At 34.4% G+C, this 17,643-nt stretch overlaps 1 protein-coding gene across 1 annotated transcript in view; it reads right to left on the bottom strand.

Annotated features, from left to right (window-relative positions):
- Nucleotides 1-17,643, bottom strand: part of AK9 (adenylate kinase 9) — a 61,400-nt gene that overhangs the window by 23,417 nt on the left and 20,340 nt on the right. The window contains exons 15-21 of the mRNA XM_058836951.1: nt 16,220-16,353; nt 15,357-15,513; nt 12,675-12,786; nt 12,203-12,267; nt 2,706-2,912; nt 1,574-1,734; nt 439-651 (exon numbers count right to left, since the gene is read on the bottom strand). Coding sequence (XP_058692934.1) covers nt 439-651; nt 1,574-1,734; nt 2,706-2,912; nt 12,203-12,267; nt 12,675-12,786; nt 15,357-15,513; nt 16,220-16,353 — 1,049 coding nt within the window. The remainder of the gene's footprint in view (nt 1-438; nt 652-1,573; nt 1,735-2,705; nt 2,913-12,202; nt 12,268-12,674; nt 12,787-15,356; nt 15,514-16,219; nt 16,354-17,643) is intronic.

Raw genomic sequence — 17,643 nt, forward strand, 5'->3', positions numbered from 1 at the left:
TTTCTACTGCTGTTCTAACTGAACTACCTGCTGTCTGGAAACACCGATCAAATATACTACCCTACTATCAGTAGGTAAAAATGAAACTTCATTAGACGATTCTGGTAAATTTTCCATTATTTTACCCTTTTTCAAGTTACAAAAAACCCACAAAACCCCCAATGTGTCATTTGTTAAACACATTTTGAGATTATTGTAAGCCTTTCTAATCTTCCTCTCTTTTCTGCTGTATTTGCATCATTAATTCAATGTGTTAATTTACATTTACATTACAAAATCACTAGGGAAGCCATGTGTTTTATTTGCTTCAAGGACTTGCCTAATATATCGTTACCTGGGGAAAAAAAAATCAGCAATAATAAACAAATCCAAATAAGAATGTAAAATAATTATTTCAATCTGCTATTCTCTGCATCAAATAATTTTTAAGATTCTCACTTGTAGTGGTTCATTGTGAGCCACATACTCCTCAGGGTTCTTCAAAAATTTATCTCTGTACTCGGAAGTTGAAAAGTAATAAATCTTTTCTTTATATTTAGCTGCATATTCCTGGAGTCCAGGGTAGAGGACAAAGTTCTCTTTCAGACTAACAGGACAAAAGTGTTTTGAGTCTCCCATGTGCCTTTTCTTTTGCTTAATTGTTTCTTCATCCTGAAAACATGAAAATTTTAAAGAATTCTCAGAATTCAGGAGTTTACTTAGATTGAGTAGATCAGATAAAATTACACCAAATATATTAACTGAGGATTGAATGAGGATGGTATTCTCAAAATAGTTTGTATACTGAAGTCTATGAAAATACACACTTTTTAGATTCTGAGTCAGAAAACAAACTGCCCAAGAGAATTACTGAGAAAAGAATTAAATTCAAAGTATTATGAATATCATAATTAGCCATTGAGGACCAAAATTAGGGTATAAGTATCTATGATAAAATCTTTTCCTACTGTGTTCCTGAAACTGATTTTCTGTTTAAATACAGAAAATACAATGAGAGCTGGTGTTATGAAATCAGATTACTTACCCAGTAAAGTTAATTTCTAAAAAATCATATTCAATACTGCTCCTGCTCTAGTACACTCTATGGATATCCTGTACTGTTAAATTTGGGGATGAGAATCTTCCAATATAGGTTGAAAATAGAATGGCAAAGCTGGACCTGTAATTTCATTAAAGTAGGTGTGTGAAAATTATCAATAGCTGAAATGGAACAGGACTCTGTATCTTCTGATGTTTACGTATGGCTCATGGAATCATTTTTAGCTGACAGAAAGCAAAGTTCACATTTGTTTCTTTAATAAAACCCCTCCTTGCCATCTGGCAAAACTAGTCATTCTCTCTATCAGCATGGGGGTATTTGAGCTTCTTGCTGTAGTAAAACTACTCAGCCACAACACAGAAATGTGGTCAAAGTGTTCTTGAAGCCAATGCTAATATTTATTCTGCAAAAGGGCTTCAACTGGATCAAACAAAATCAGGACCAAGAAAAATCTGACTTCTCTGAGGTTATGTCCAAACTGAAAATAAAGGAGTCATAATAAAAAGCATAAATAGATAAAACTGGCATGCTTACTTCTTCCTCTTCTTCCTCTTCTTCCCCTTCCCCTTCTTCTTCCTCCTCTTCTTCCTCTTCTTCACCTTCCTCTTCCTCATTTTCCCCTTCAGCAGCCAGATCTTGTGCTTCCTCCTCTAAGTCTTCATCAGATAATTCCCAGCCATAATAATTAAAAGGTTCTGAAAAAGTTAGGGGCTTTTTTTTTTTTTTCTGTTTCAATAGTTATCCTTTGGCTATACCAGAATATATTCTTCATCCATAAAAGTAAGCACACGCATGGAAGAAAATAATGCCAATTGTATCTTGCATTTCTCCTACTCACAGAACAAAATGTTCTCCCCAGATGTGGAAATTAGTATATTGACCCCTCCAAAAATGGAAATTCTACAGGTCGTTTTTAGTTGAAGTAAATTGGTATTTTCAATGGGAACTTGTATTACAAGAGTGTTATACAAACACATGCAGATAGAACAATTACTGTTTGCAACAGGTTTTTTCCTGTTACTTGTTGGGAAGAATCATCACTCAAATTTTAGTTTATTATAGAGCCAGCACAACAGATGGTTAATAAAACAGATTGGTTAATAAAACATTTGATTTGTAGTGATAATTGAAAAAACATAGTATTAATTATCCAGTGCTCAAAATTCTACAAGACCACACAAATGAAGAAATGTAATTTGCCAAAGAAATACTAACTTTAAAAAAAGTCATGTAAAATTCAGTTTTGTAAAATACAGTCTGTGCAGATGGTTAGATTATCACACATGCTGAAAGTCTCACTAATCAAATGAATACTGTACATTAGTGAACCTTCACTATCTGTTCATTTCTCAAACCAGTATCCTGGCATGCACAGAGAGAGCAATTGTGAAAATGTGCTTTCAGAATGTTGAGGGAGCTGTTATGTACCTATTTGCATAGCCATATTATATATATACATTTCAAATGTATATATTTTCCTGACTCTTAGATGTCTGAAAGACTGCTATTGTGCTTTTCAGCTGATCCAGAGAACACAGTATGACCCTCTTCATATTAGCAATGTCAAACTGAGTATAATCTACTCCCTTTAATATGTTCATCACATAAGCTATCCAAAATCCCTCTTCATAGTTTAAGTGCCAATCACATAAACAGTATTACTTACTTTCCATAACCAGCACGGTTTGATTAAGCAGACTTTCTGGTGTTTGCTCAGCAATCTCTAAAACAACAACCTGAACTTGAGATGACTTCTTGATTACTGATTCCATTTTTTCCCAATCATTCATGAAAAGGTCGATCTTCATTTTAATTGTTTCCATTTCTTCTGCATCTGGAAAATCATCCTCTGCAAACTCAGGTTGCATGATTTCTGAAAATCAAATAATGTAAAATAGGCAATGCTCCTCTAAAATGTTTTACATTTAAAATCTGTCATTATGCTTTAAGACTATTATTATATTGCTCAAATATGGTGGCATACTTTTTAATGCTTCTTCCTCCCCATAATTATGAATTATTTTATTAGTAGTTTACGAAGACACTTTGTAAACTCCCAGTTTAATTATGTTGATACTCTATACACTGAGGCTTCTCCAGGAAAATAAATGAGGTCAAATTGCTGAACTATATTTGCATATGGTTATTTAAATCAGCACTCAAAATAAATATGAGTATTTCTGCAAAGAAATATAATACAGAATACATGCATCTAAAAATTATGATGTAATGATGAACAGCTTTTGACAGACCCTCCATGTAGTCATGCCTCATGCCAGTATAGGAAAAATTTGAATGAACAAATGAAAATAAAGTAAAAAAATCTTATCATGACTTCCCTCTGAAAATACTGGAACTGGAAAACTCTCACAGGAAATTCTGGCTTTAATGAAGCCATGTCTGCATACATCACTTATTTAGTAATTGAGATCACTTTAATCTCTTAAGAAATGTACAGAAATTTGTAGCATCTGTTGCTTAAGATCAGTCCAAGCTTGTTTCCTAACACTTTCTCATGGAAAGCAGACAGAAGCTAGAGACTGAAAGGATGCGTTAATATAAATAAGAAAGTCACAGGTACTACATATTGTAAACATGATAAAACCATACCAAACATGTTGTCATAGTCTGTGGGCAAATAAACAAGGGGTTAGTTTCTTCCACCAAAACTTCTTGCTTAAGGAGACAGATGGAATTAAGAACTTGATATTGACAGTTGATGTTGAATTTAAAACTTGATATTGACAACAGATACGGAATTAAAAACTTGATACTGACACATTAAAAAATATTCCAGTTAGGAACTAGATAGCACTGCAATTATTATCCATGTATACATTGTTAGAACTTGGAAGTCCTGAGACAAAGTCCTATCTAAGGTAGAAGATGATACCCAAGTGCCTACATGACACCATAATGACCTTGTTGCTCGCAGCAGCAATGTGGTGTTGTTACTGCTGTTCCCATTTTCTGCACTCATACAGTTTTTAACTCTGGTTGTCTTTTTGTGCTTGTAATTTTTCTTTTGTGTTCTGTTAATAAGTGATGTCAGCTAACAGACAGAAAAGCAGTTGAGAGCAGTGACTTAAATGATCTGATATTACTTTAAGATTGCTGGGACTTACAGCATATGTTCTGTTTTCTTCTTGCCAGAAATGAAGATACAAGAAAAGATTTTATCAGTGAATGGAATGATTTTCTATTTCACCAATTTTTTTCCCCTTTTTCTCCTGTTCCTGTCTTGTTTTCAGTTTGAAAGAGCAAGAACAGATTTTGACACAAGTAACATGTTTGACAACATGCTCAGCCTATTTCAATGAACTTCTACTGATTTTTTTACATTAAAAAGGACCATTACTACTGCTCTTCCTTATGTAATTTCCTACATGAACAAAGGAGAGGTATTACCAAAAATGAAAGTCTTTTGTAATGCCTTGTATGTAAAAAGCTTTGACTACTTTCTCAAAAATACAAACCCTCAAAACATTAAAACCCCAATGCTTTATGGTCACTCTCTGGCATTAAGCAGGCTGATGTTCACTCTGTCAAATTGCAACACTGTAAAATTTATTTGGACTTTGTCCCAGTCTGAAAAATCCACACAATTTTTCTGGTTTATGAAGGGTTAGATTGCCCCATTACAATTTTCTTCATTAAGAAAATATATTTCCTCCCAGAACCAAGTATCTCTCAATCACCTCTTGTGGACTGTTGAAGAAATTTGAAAATGACTCATTTAATTTTCCAAAATAGAGCCAAAATGCAAAAAAGTGTATAACATAGCTGGATTTCAGTGATTAGGTACCAGTAAGATTTGGCAGGAAACAGATCAAAACTTAATGGTCAGAGGGAGGTGCTGCCTAATTTTTGTGTAATATTCTACCAACTAAAGCATCACCTTGAAGTGCCAATATCAGCTGGGATATGTGAGTGCCTCCAGAACAAGGAACATATCTAACACATCTTCTTTTGAAATTCCCTCATCGCCCACTAAGGTTGGTCCCTTGCTTGTTTGCTACTTGTGCCTATTTCTACAACCCTTTAGTGCATACATGAAATCAGGCACTTTAGAGGTAATATGGGAGTTTTGGGCACTGCAGTGTCTACATCTTCTTAAGGCTCTGTGTCACAATGTGTAGCCCTCTAGAAATATGCTAGATTTCTAAATACTTACATGTTTTCAATAATTTTATTCTTCAACTTTTGACATTGCAACTTTTATTCTCTCAATACCACCATTTACCTGAACTATATACACGATTGACTGAGGTTTGAAGCAAGCTGGGCTCTCTATAGAAATTCATGTAGTGGCTCAGGGACCTGAGGGCACACCTGGGCCTGGGGGTGTCCCCAGCCAGCCCCTGGGGCTCCCTCCACCTGCCTGAACTGCAAAACTATTAACAAATAAGCATTTTGACAAGTATTTTTGTGATTTTTTTTATCACAACCAATACTTAATACATCTCCCTTTTTCTTTTAATTTTTGAACAACACAACTATGAGACTAACACCTTAGTGGTTAATCTTCCTCTTATTTGATTATTAGTCTAAACATAAATCAAAGTGCAAAAGGGCAATTCATTAAGGAGAAACACCTTGCAGACTTCAAATAGTTTGATCTTGAATTAGAAATAATGTTTTCCCTTGAACAAGCTTACAAACATTTGCATTTTACTAAACTAGACATTCATTCTATATATGTCATTACATATACCCTGCAATGACATTTTTGTCTCTTGCCATGATTCTAAACAGGAACATAAATATATCTTTTTATGTACATTAAAAGATGTTCTGCAAATGGTACCATTAATTAAGTTGCATTCTGAAGTGATATATTCCCAATGAGACAGAGATTTAGCCAGGTAAAACCTGATTAAATTTGGGCATCTCTAATGCAATATGTAATTATGACTCCCTTAGGAACACAGATTTTAAGAAAAGAAGGAAAGGATACATTAATAACTGGGTTACACTAACTGCTGCTTGCACATGTTATCCCTGGCACAGTCACACTGCAGAAATCACATGTGCTGCCTTGTGAACTTCAGCCCTGTTCTCAACAGTAACACATGGAAGATGGGATGAGAGCTGGCTAGATCTGGCTTTCAACAGATCATCTTACAGTCCAGCCATTTAAAAACCCCTCAATTCTCAGTAGGTCACAACACTTTGGAAATATACAGGCAGAACAAGAGATTTAAAGGAATATTTGGCACCATCTGAGACAGAATATTGAACATGGAAATGAATCCACTTAATAGAGTAGTTCCCATGACCTTTAACTCAGATGCACTTACAGTTCATGTTACCTCTCCTGACAGGCCACATTTAGCAAAGGATGGATGAGCATGTATTCCAGCTTTGTTTTGCTACTTTAGACACATTATTCCAACAGAATACCTCTCTCCAGAAGGTTTTGTTGCTTAAGAAAACATATCCAGCAGCAATTACAGCATTGCAGAACTTTTAAATAGATTACCCAGGTCTAAGTGAAATGGAGACATTTTCCCCTGGAAAGAGGGGAGAAGTAACAAAAGAAAAAAAATTTACATTCCCAGTGAAAAGAGACAGACCAAAAAATCAGACAACCCAAACCTCATTTTGTTTTGGTTCAGGTATTTGAACCTTATTATGACAAAAATGTTGCCTCCCTGACATTTAGTTTGTCTCAAGGACCAAATAAGGCATCTGTAACTTTGCCATTAGATATAAATTATAATAACTCCGCTTGCAGAGGTTATTTACAGTGAGAAGATTTTTTATTTTTCACTTTAAAACATAGTCAAGAAAAATACAAGAAAATACAGCAATGATTTAAAAATAAATGATATAAAAATGCAAACAACTTTCTCTCCAAGAAGGTGGCCTTCTACCTAACAGTACTGTTCTTAATTTAATTTCCTTATCACAGTGGTGATAGGAAACAATTTTCCCCAGCCTTAAATCTTGAGCTTTTATAGGGAATGCCTATATGCCAATCTCTCATATTCTTTTGCTCTGCACCTTCTGTGCTTTTACTGAACACAGTTACCATAGAGACAAACAATCCTCAAATGCTTTCTGCCCCCACATTCTCTAAGTGAATTGTTAGGGAAAGAGAGCCTTTAATATCTTGTTATCTGTGATTTTTTCTTCCCTCAGTTCATATACAACATAAAAAAAGATGTAAAAGTCCTTCTTTTCTCCCCATTGAAACACTGCCAAACCTGACACAGACACACCAGAAGCTAGCATCTCTTCTTCATTAGAGCTTAACTATCAAAATAAACCGAAAGGCAAAATATATAACAGTGACAGTTTCATTTCTTGGAACTGATCTGTATTTCATTATGAATGTATTTTCAGTTGTCTTTTTGAAACAGACTGTAGTTTGTGTATACAGAATTTTAATTTCTTACTTATAAATATACACTGCCAAATAATCTTCAGCATGTTACAGTGAAATCTTCTCAATAGACAAACTTACATTGTATGTACACAACTTTATATTGAAAAGACAACTTTGGTTTACAGATAAAGTTGATTCTTTCTAATGCATAAAAATATGTATATTTAACAACTTCCTATTAAAATAAAATGGTTTATATTTGATTTATTTCTGGTTTGTTCTTTAAAATATTCTAAAAATTATAGCAGATAAAAGCTATTATATATATTTTAAAAATTAAAGCAGGCCATCTCCATTAAAGATGAGTTGCCTTCCAAGTGTTTTTTGAGAGAAAGCTGTTAGAAGATTTCATATATCTTTTTATTACTTTATGGTTCTACTTCATTTACAAGACTGGTACTGGATAGAGACAAGGAGGAAAGATTGACAGACATTAAGTGAAATAAATTAAGAGGATGCCCTTTCTCTTATTATGTTCAGAAAGTGACAAGAGCTTTCAGAAAGACTGACAGCTCTAATCGTAGGCTTTTGTTCTTGTTTTCTTCTGCAAAATATTGCATAGCTGTTCTCCACCAGTATTCCTCAATCTTTATTTATCTGAATGAGAGACTAAAAGAATTTAAGAACTGAAGGTACTTGGGACTTAATTGAGGAAGTTGTTCTTAACCTTTCTGTTTTTCAAATTTTGAAATTTCTCTGCCTTAAATGCTGGGATTACAGGTATTAAAATGCAATTATCACATCTGATATATGAAGGACGGCAGAAAGTGGCTTTGAAGATCATGCAGCTTGGCTCAAAGACTGAACAAACTGTGAAGGTAATATCACTAGAGTTTGCTTTGAAGTTTGCAGTACAAGTAATTGGCAATCTCTCATCCCCAGTTTAATGAACTGTCCTTGTCCAAACTCTCTCACTGAAAAGCCTCCAGTTAAAGGTAGGGGAAAGCACAAATCAGGATGCAAGTCAGTCAAGAAAAACAAAGGAAATATATTTAGAGGCTGTAGGACCGAGCACACATCATCTGCCTGGAAAATGTTATAATTACAACAGATTCCAAAAAGTATTTATCTTTAAAGACTAAATAGGAAATGCTCCAACATGAACAGGTTTAATTATTTTTTGCTGTTGTTGTTTCAAATATCTTACTGAATTTGACATGATGATAAAAATAAAAAAGCAAGAACATAGAATAAAAGCCTAAGAGAAGGGTATTGATTCAACCCTCTGCCATCTGTAGTGAGAAAGGAGGTCAATATTAAAGAGTTGGGATTCAATATTAAAGAATTTCTAACTAATACTGATCTTAACAGCTGTGAAAGCACAAGCATGAGAGGTGACATCTGGAATGATCAGCCCAGCTGATTCATTTTTGCCAAGAACAACTGCCAAAATAGCAAGAGCAGCAGAAGAGACATCAGTGAAGATGGGGTTGTACAAACACACCAGCCTACACTACTGAGGCATAAGCATGTGTGCTCCAGTTGAGTTTGCTATAGAAAGGAAGTAAACTCTGGCAGAAACATGGCAGGAAAAGAATATGCTAAGTATTACTTCAGGAAGACTGGAGTGAACCCACAGATCTGCTTGAAGCTGAGAACTCCTCTACAACAGCTGAAATATAGTCTCAGGAATTGATATAGCTGTGTCCTAGTGAAAATACAGTCATAGTCATGCAAAGCTTTTGCGAAAATGCTTAAATAAAGTATGAAATTCCTGAAAAAAACCTCAGAATAATTGTGTCAAAGGACATGAAAAAATATGTAAGGCAATAATTTTCAGCTAGACATTACAAACAAGAGTTATGATATAAATTGATTTCTGTATCTTTAGCAAACATTTCAGCATTGAACTTAGCTTCTTAACTCACTTAAATACATTTGTTAGACTTATGTGAAGTTTCCTTCTCCAGTTACTTTTACTCTCATTAAGACATGTGTAAGTACCTTGTTCATTACTGGAATAATTTTTTCCTTTTAAACACAGATAATATCATAAACTTCAATGTGTTCAGTGCTGAAGCAATCCCAGATTCCACAGACATTACAGAAATTGTAATTATTAAAACGTGCATTTATTTATATAGAATAGAATAGAAGTGTTTCAGTTGGAAGGGACATACAATGATCACCTACTGCTCATCAACTGAGCAATTCAGGGCTGACCAAAAGTTAAAGCATGTTATTAGTGGCATTTCCTAAATGTTTCTTATATGCTGTCAGGTTTGGGGCATCAATCACATCTCTAGGAACCCTTTTCTGGTGTTTGACCACCTTCTTGGTGAAGAAACACTTCCTGATGTCCAATCTAAGCCTCTTCTGGTGCAGCTTTGAGACATTCCCATAAGATACCACATATGAGAGAACATTCATTTTTAACATTCATTTTCATTGTAAAGACATGTCACATGGGTGAAAGCTTCAGTCAATGTGCTGTTGGCACTACATGTGAAATGAAACAATGTCAGTCTAAGAGCAGCATGACTGAAGTGTTTTGGTGAGTCAGTGTTTGATTATTGAAATAAAATGTAGGTGTAGAAAAACACGATTTTCTCTGAACACGGACTTAACGCATCTTAAGACCACATGACATTATTACTTCTATAATTAATAAATACTGTTTTGATGTACTCAGATCAAAACTAGTTAGATATTCAAAACTACCATGAACTTTGTTATTCAAGACGCAAATGACAAAGTATCTTTGTAGAAGCCTTAATATTTAATATTATAAGATTAATTCACTTTGGAGAAAAGCTATGTGTTTTATTAGAAACTATAAAAAGTTATAATGTGGATTTTTAAAAGAAGTTACATGCAGTTTAAAGAACCCTAGAAAGCTACAGTATTTTTTTCACTGAGTAGGTGAAAAAGTAAGTTACCACATTAAAACTTAAAAGCATGCTATCTTATTCAGTCTATCTTATGCTACCTTTACAATTCAAGCCTTGTTGCAAATATCTGTAAAATAAATGCCAGACTAGGTCAGGAAAGATAATGTATGTGAGACATGCTTGTAATACAGAACTTAAGCTTGGCCATAGTAATTTTGCATAGAAACCAGTATGTTAGGTTTCAAAGACAGTAATGGCAGTCTAACCTTTGATGAGAAAAAAAAAAAAGTGGGAATTCGTGCACTTCATTTTTAAATTTCATCTCCAGGCCTTGGGTGATAATTTAGACTATGAATGGGAAACCTTGAGACTGCATAGTAGAGACAGAAAATACTCCGAAGTTCCCAACCTAGCTCTTAACATAGAGACAGATATTTATGCATGGTATTTCATTGTGACAGCAGATCCAAATCAGACAGAAACATTATTCTAAGAAACTATGCCGCGATTAAAGAAGGCTAAGAGAGAAGCAAAACCCTGCAGCTTTTTGGACTACTGAGGTTCAAACCATTGAAACTAACTGGAATTAACTCTAAACCTCAACCCAACTGACAGAATCTGAGGTGCAAAAATACTCCAAATCTCAACCCAACTGACAGAACCTGAGGTGAAAAAATACAGCCTATTTATGACAGCTGGTCTGCTGCCAAAACCTCACTCCTCTCCGATTATTCACTTCTGCCCAGGACAATTATATTTTCTTTGCTGGAAACTAAGTATAACACAATTCTAATATAACAGTAGGATCTTTACAGAAAATAAAAAAATGTGGTTCTGTCAATACAGCAAGCAATAAAGTAAGACCATCTTCACCCAAAAAGTTTTATTAATGTTCTTACTACAGGGGAAACCCCATGTAATACACAGGATTCCATTATCTTTTATGGTGTTAAGTTACATTGTTAAAGACTAATCTCCATAAGCACAAAGGAGGGGAGAAACAATGACAGATGGGTGAACCCCCAAAACTTAATCACAACAAATATAACCTTGACTTGACCCCCCTCAGGACAATTAGATGATGATGAAGGCATTGTCTGGATGTGAAATCTATTGAGATGGGTCACCCCAAGAAGCTCTCTCTGGCTGAGGGGTATTACTGCCTACAGGGCATGAGATTCATAAGGGGATGCCTAGGGAAATGCAGCTAGGGACTGTGGGAGATTTATAATTTTCAGAAGCTTTTCTGAGAAGGACCAAAGGGAAGGAGAAAGAAGGATCAAAGTGGACTGGAGAGGAACTAGCATGGATAATAGAGTAAGAAGACGAAAGGGGAAATGGGAGTACATTAAAACAGACTCATTGCATGGTCCTAGGGACATGAAGCTGCAGCAGCCTCACCTCTACTGGGTTTCTGGACTCAGTAATTCACAATGTGTGTTGCTATCAGATTTAGCAATTCCTAATGCATGTTAAGAGAGCATTGCTGAACTGATTTCCATTCCCTTTTAATTACTTCAGGCTGAGCTTACTGGAGGAAGACCAGAAAATAAGACAATTTTGTGATTTTCTCATTAACTATTGACTAAGTTCCAGCAATGTTTTGTAACTTTTAAAGAGCTACAGATTTTTTCATGAGTAGTTTCAAGACAGTTAATAAACCACCTAGGAAAGTTACTAGAGGAGATGGAGTCCCATCCCTTGTATTTATTGAAACTGCAACAGTGCAGGCTGATTTAATGGAAACCATCTCCATTTTGTAACATACATGAGGAATGACACAAAGAAATAAGTGCCTGTATCAGTGAAGATAGTAACAAACACAGTAACATTTTTCTAGATGCTGAATGTAAAAAGGAAATAAAAACTGGAAAACCAAACCACTAAATGACTGAAATACATAATTAGATAAAACAGAAGTTAAATGAAACACACTTTCACCTTTCTCCTCAGCAGCAGCTGGAGACTGATCTTTCTCTGATATCAGTGTTTCTTCCATTCCTTCTCTGTAAATAAAAGTTTATTTATCTTAAGACCTTTACAAGTATTACCAGAGCAAATTGCTGATATATTAAATGAAAAGATGTGGAAATATAATTTGAATTGTAAAAAATAAAAATCATATCTACTTTATTATCTAAAATGTTATTGTCTCATTGCATTAAAAGGTTGGACTAATGAAAGGCTAATGAAAAAGCATTTAGAAAGAGATTTTACTGCCACCATATGTACTGATATAAATGTAATATCCTCAAAGACAACAGATATTGGATTATTTCTTGTATATCATAACTAGTCTTAGTGTACTGTTTTATTCAATTTGTGTGATAAATGCACTGATACCTTTAACACAAAGTGAGGCTAGAATTTTCTTGTGCTCATTTTATACATTCAGATATTTGGAATATTTTACCTTGCATCATCTTCTTCCTTTTTTAATGCTTCATCTGTTGTTGGTCTTTCCAAAATCTTAGAATTATTTTCATTCCTACTTGCTAGGAATGCTCTGTGTAGTATACAGGCTCCTGCAGCACAATTACATGACAGTAATGACTTTAATGCATCTGTATAAAACTAAAGTCATTGGGTTAGGAATACCATTTTAAAAATTATTGACAACTTTCTTTTAAAGTTAACAAAAAGCATATATACCACTGAAATGTTATTATACTGTTATTATACTTTTGATTTCTACAGTTTTAGAGGTTTTTTTTTCAATTTAAAGCACCTAATAAACTGAATCTGGGACACTGGAAGGTTATGAAGGCTATAAAGGGAGACAGAAGTGAAATGATTTTTCTTATACTTTCATATATCATGTGTTACTCTGACATTTATTTTATTTGCAAGTGTACAAAGAAAGCTATGAAGAAACAAATGATAAACATTCACGTAAAAACACAAATAACGTGCATACCTCTACTACTACAGCTGGTTGGTAGAAATGAAGAATATGCTGCTCCTAGTAGGAACTCTACTGATTAATTTACTTTGACAAATACATGTATGTATGGTTTTGTGTCTGAAACCCATTCTCATCAGAGGATTTATGGGAGTTTAGACTAGGTCAGGGAACAGCTTACAAAGTAATGACTCAAATGCTCACATCTACATGATTATTTAAATGATGGAAATGAGTGGGAATCAAATAAAGAGTCAACACAATTCTGAAAATAAAAAGAATAAATTGAAACAAAATAGCTAAATTCAAGGAAATTTATCCATAAGCAAAAAGCTACATTTTTTAAGCCAAATTAATATACTACCAAGAGTATAAAATAGGTTGTTCAGATTAGAGCAAGTAATTCAGAGCTAGGTTTTGAGAACCAGTGGAAATAGCAGAGGTGTATATTGCAGGAAGAAAGCATTGAACAGGAAGGCTCTAGAGAGGCCTTAATTTGAAAGCCTCTGCTATGAATTCCCAAATTCTTCCCTTCACAAAAGAAAAAAAAAAAAAAAAAAAAAGAGAGCAGTACTGAGCAGTTTCAACACAGTCGTCAGGAAGAATTATGCGTTTCCAAAATATCTGATCTAGATTAAAACTTTTCAGGGATGATAAGACAACCTTTTCTTCTATCCAATTAATTCACTAATTTGTTAAATTCTGAGAAGTGAAGAGAAATTTAATATAATTCTGAAAGCATCTCCCTCACCTCAGTGCACTCCCTACAGTACAGGCTAGAGGTAGGCTCCTGATGTTTATTATTTAACACACAGTATTGACATTTCATTACCATATGCCAACTACAGGAAGAAGATGCCTTTTGTGGTTGTATGAAAGGACAATACACTGTGTCCCAGAAACTAGGTTCGTGAACTTTTCAATAAGCTTGGAATGTCTGGGAAGCAAAGATGAGGCATGGAAATGCAATTTGCCCCTAGGTTCTTTCCAAAATTGTCTGAGATGAAATCTTGAATGACAGCTTCTGCAAGTAAGATTTTCTGATGAACACTGGATCTCACATTCTCATAGAAATGTTCAGCCAGTATTTAGTCTGTGGATGAGTTCTGGCCACACTGAAACACTTTTTGTTACAAAATTTCACAAAGCTGTGTGACTAAATAGTTTAGGTACTATTCCTGAATTATGAGGATGATTTGCTGACCAGTTGACATACTTTTGAAAAGTTTGGGGTCTTTTAAATAAGAAATCTATTCTGACTAAACTGATTTTAAATTGATTTTTTGACCTTGATTTCCCTGGGCTGAATTTTATATTCAGGGACAAGGGTTTGAAAATATCTCTGGACTGATTCCAATGCTGGGCATCTACTGAGTTTTCTTGAACTATATGCCAATAGACCCATTGCCTTTCTTCAATCGAAGTTTCTGCTACTGAAACACCATTTGATGATGGACTAGATTGAACAGGTAATGATCAAACATTGCCAAAGATTAATTAAACCTGTGGTGTGGTATGAATCAAGTAGATATAATCCAGGAGGCCAGGACTTAACAGACAAATTTTTAACAGTATATGAATGTGCGCAGTTATTGATGCCTGGTGCCAACCTTCCTTTTGGCTTGAAAGAATAAAGCAGAAATCCCTTACTCTGACCAAATTCATGGATACTAAGCTATTGTATCCATCTGGATAGGAAGTTACTGGGGTTTTTTTTTGATCCCTACATACAAGCATTTCTCCTCCCTGCCTTTCCTCTCAAGCTGAGAAATTTCATGCCTCTAACCTGGTTTTGCAAATGGAAAAACCAAGTCAGAGAAATTTGAGTAACAGCCACATGGCAAGGTGGTGGCCGGCCAGCCGGCCAAAGAATACAAAAATCTGAGGCTGCAAGAGTCTACTGGTATTTCCTGCTGGTTGTAAATAGGAGAAAATTGAAAACCAATTAAATATAGGAGGAATCCTCTTTACTGCTATAACAAAGCATTCCTGTTTTAAATTCTGTGTAATTATTTTACTCCAAATTGTAAGGAAATGTGGTACGCTCATTGATTCACTGGATTATTCCTTCTCTAGACCCCTGAAACTTTATAAATGGGACATAATTACTCATTTTTCTTCTAAGTATGTTTTATATACAAATATCAACACAGGAAAAAAAAACTGAAGTTTCATTAGGGTGCATTTACTCACCATCTTTTTGCGTATCCTTCAGGCAGACAACAGTGTCAGGTAGAAGTCCTTTCTCTGATAAAGCTGACCAGTGGTCTGCTGACAGAGGGTAGTTATCCACTACCCACCCTCCTCTCTCAGAAGCACCAGGAAACCTGTCTTTGTTCGTCTTCATAAGCTGTTAGGAAATTCAGGAATACAAAAAGACTTCAATCAGCTGTACAAAAAAGACTGCACAATACAAAATTATTTTCTACATGCTATGATTTTTCCTTATTGTCATTTCAGGTCAATAAACAGTAAGACATTTATAATTTTTTATGTCTGAATGAAATTAAAAACATTTTGAAGAAGAAGAGACTAATGTAATAGTGCTTTTTTTTAAGCTTGCCTATAAAGAAATTACACTCCAGCTTCAATAGTTACATACCATTGAACAAATTTAAAACATTTCAAGATTCTTGGATAAATCTTCATAAACAATTCTTTTCAAACTCTTACACCTTGTGTTCACCTCTTTGATAGTGACTAAAAATATAAGAATAGAGCAAGCATACAATGATCTCTCAGATAATTCTCCCAGCCATTACCAATTTGTAGCTCAGGTAATTTGCAAGACTGAAATAATTTCTGTATAAATGTGTGAATATATATACACACATATTTTTATTATATATAAAGGATTATAAAATACTCCTCAATAAATTTTTCTTTCATGATCTTCCTCACTGTCTCCTCAATCCTATGTTAGCTTTTGGGCTATGTGATAGAAATGAAGTTGAGCTCTCAAACAGAAAAATTAGGAACGTATATGATAATGTATAAACTGTTACAAGTTGCTCTTAGGAAAAAAGTACTTTGCTACATAGTACTTGTAGTCTCACCTCTGCAATAGCTTCCTCCAGTACTTCAGCATATAATTGAGGTGACATTGGACCATCAGAGACTGATGAACTTTTCATGGCTTCTTCTACCATGGCTTGAACTTCTGGATGTTCAGCAGTTATCTCTGGTATTCCTAACAACATAGATTTTTTAAATTCACTTTACAGAGAAATTAGAAAACAAATAAAGCATTAAATCTGAACTACAGCATAGTAGTCATTTTAAGCAGCCCAGAATTGCTCTGAGAAAGAAACAAACAGTTCAGAATGCAGAGTGTGTCTCATGAACTAAGATCATGGTTTGCTCTCTCAGTATAAAAAACTCAGCCTTTTTAACTGTACAGCATTTTCTACCTCTAAGTTAAATATTGTTTCAATATGAACAGAATGGCATTTCTGTATTAGAACAATCAGGCACTTACAGCATGCTAGAATTTCCTTTGATTTGATTTCCTAAATCAAAAGGTTGACCAGACTAATTTTTCAATCAATACAAATTTTAGATCAAGGCAGTGTATTTTAAACAATAAAGTAGCCTGCATTCCCAATGATGCACAAAACATTCATATTAGATCCATATTTTCTTATTAATTGCTAGCACAACAACTGTAATTATTTAAAAGTTTTTTAAGGAGCACTCTCAGTTAACAATTTGATAAAATTTGGTGAAGAAGTGTTTTAGCCAACTGTATAGTATCTACTATGAGTATAATTTGGAAAAAATGCCATATTTACTTGTGGTATTTATGTCAAGATTTTTCAATGATTGTATTGATACTTTTTACATGCACAAATGTACACATATATTAGGTTATTTTTGCCAAGTTACAAGGTGCCTAGAAAAGGGGCAGCATCTTAATAATTTCCATCCTGCAAAAAACCTCAATGCAGGTCAAACCTAAACATCTCCCTATCTATTGAAAAACATGAAATAATCTTATGCTACAAAAATATATGTAAGGGAAAATACATCCTCTGTTTGTATTTCAGTTTTGCAATAAAATTGCTTGAGCTCTCCAAAGCTTTTAATTAGGATTAATTTCTCATGAATTCTAATAGGATTTCATATCCCTGTCTTCAAAAGTATTTCCATAGCCAGGAATCTGGAATGTAACACTGTTAAACTGTTTCAGTTTTGGTATCATAGCTCATCATAAGTCTTACTGCAATGCCAATGATTTTTTATCACTGTCAGCACCAGTTTTGCAGCACTAGAGGAATACACTGACCTCCTGTTAGATGTATCTACTTATGAGAAAGTCAAACACAATTCCTTGCTTAGGTGAATAAGGCAAAATCCTAACCAGAGCTAACTATAAGAAGGCAATTCTAATGCAATGGTGTATTTTTGTTTCAAAAGAAAATATTTTGAAAAGCCTCCATTGAACTTCCTCAGAAAAAAAAACATAAACTTTGTTTAAAAG

This window comes from Poecile atricapillus, chromosome 3 (genome assembly GCF_030490865.1).
Source record: "Poecile atricapillus isolate bPoeAtr1 chromosome 3, bPoeAtr1.hap1, whole genome shotgun sequence".
NCBI lineage: Eukaryota > Metazoa > Chordata > Aves > Passeriformes > Paridae > Poecile > Poecile atricapillus.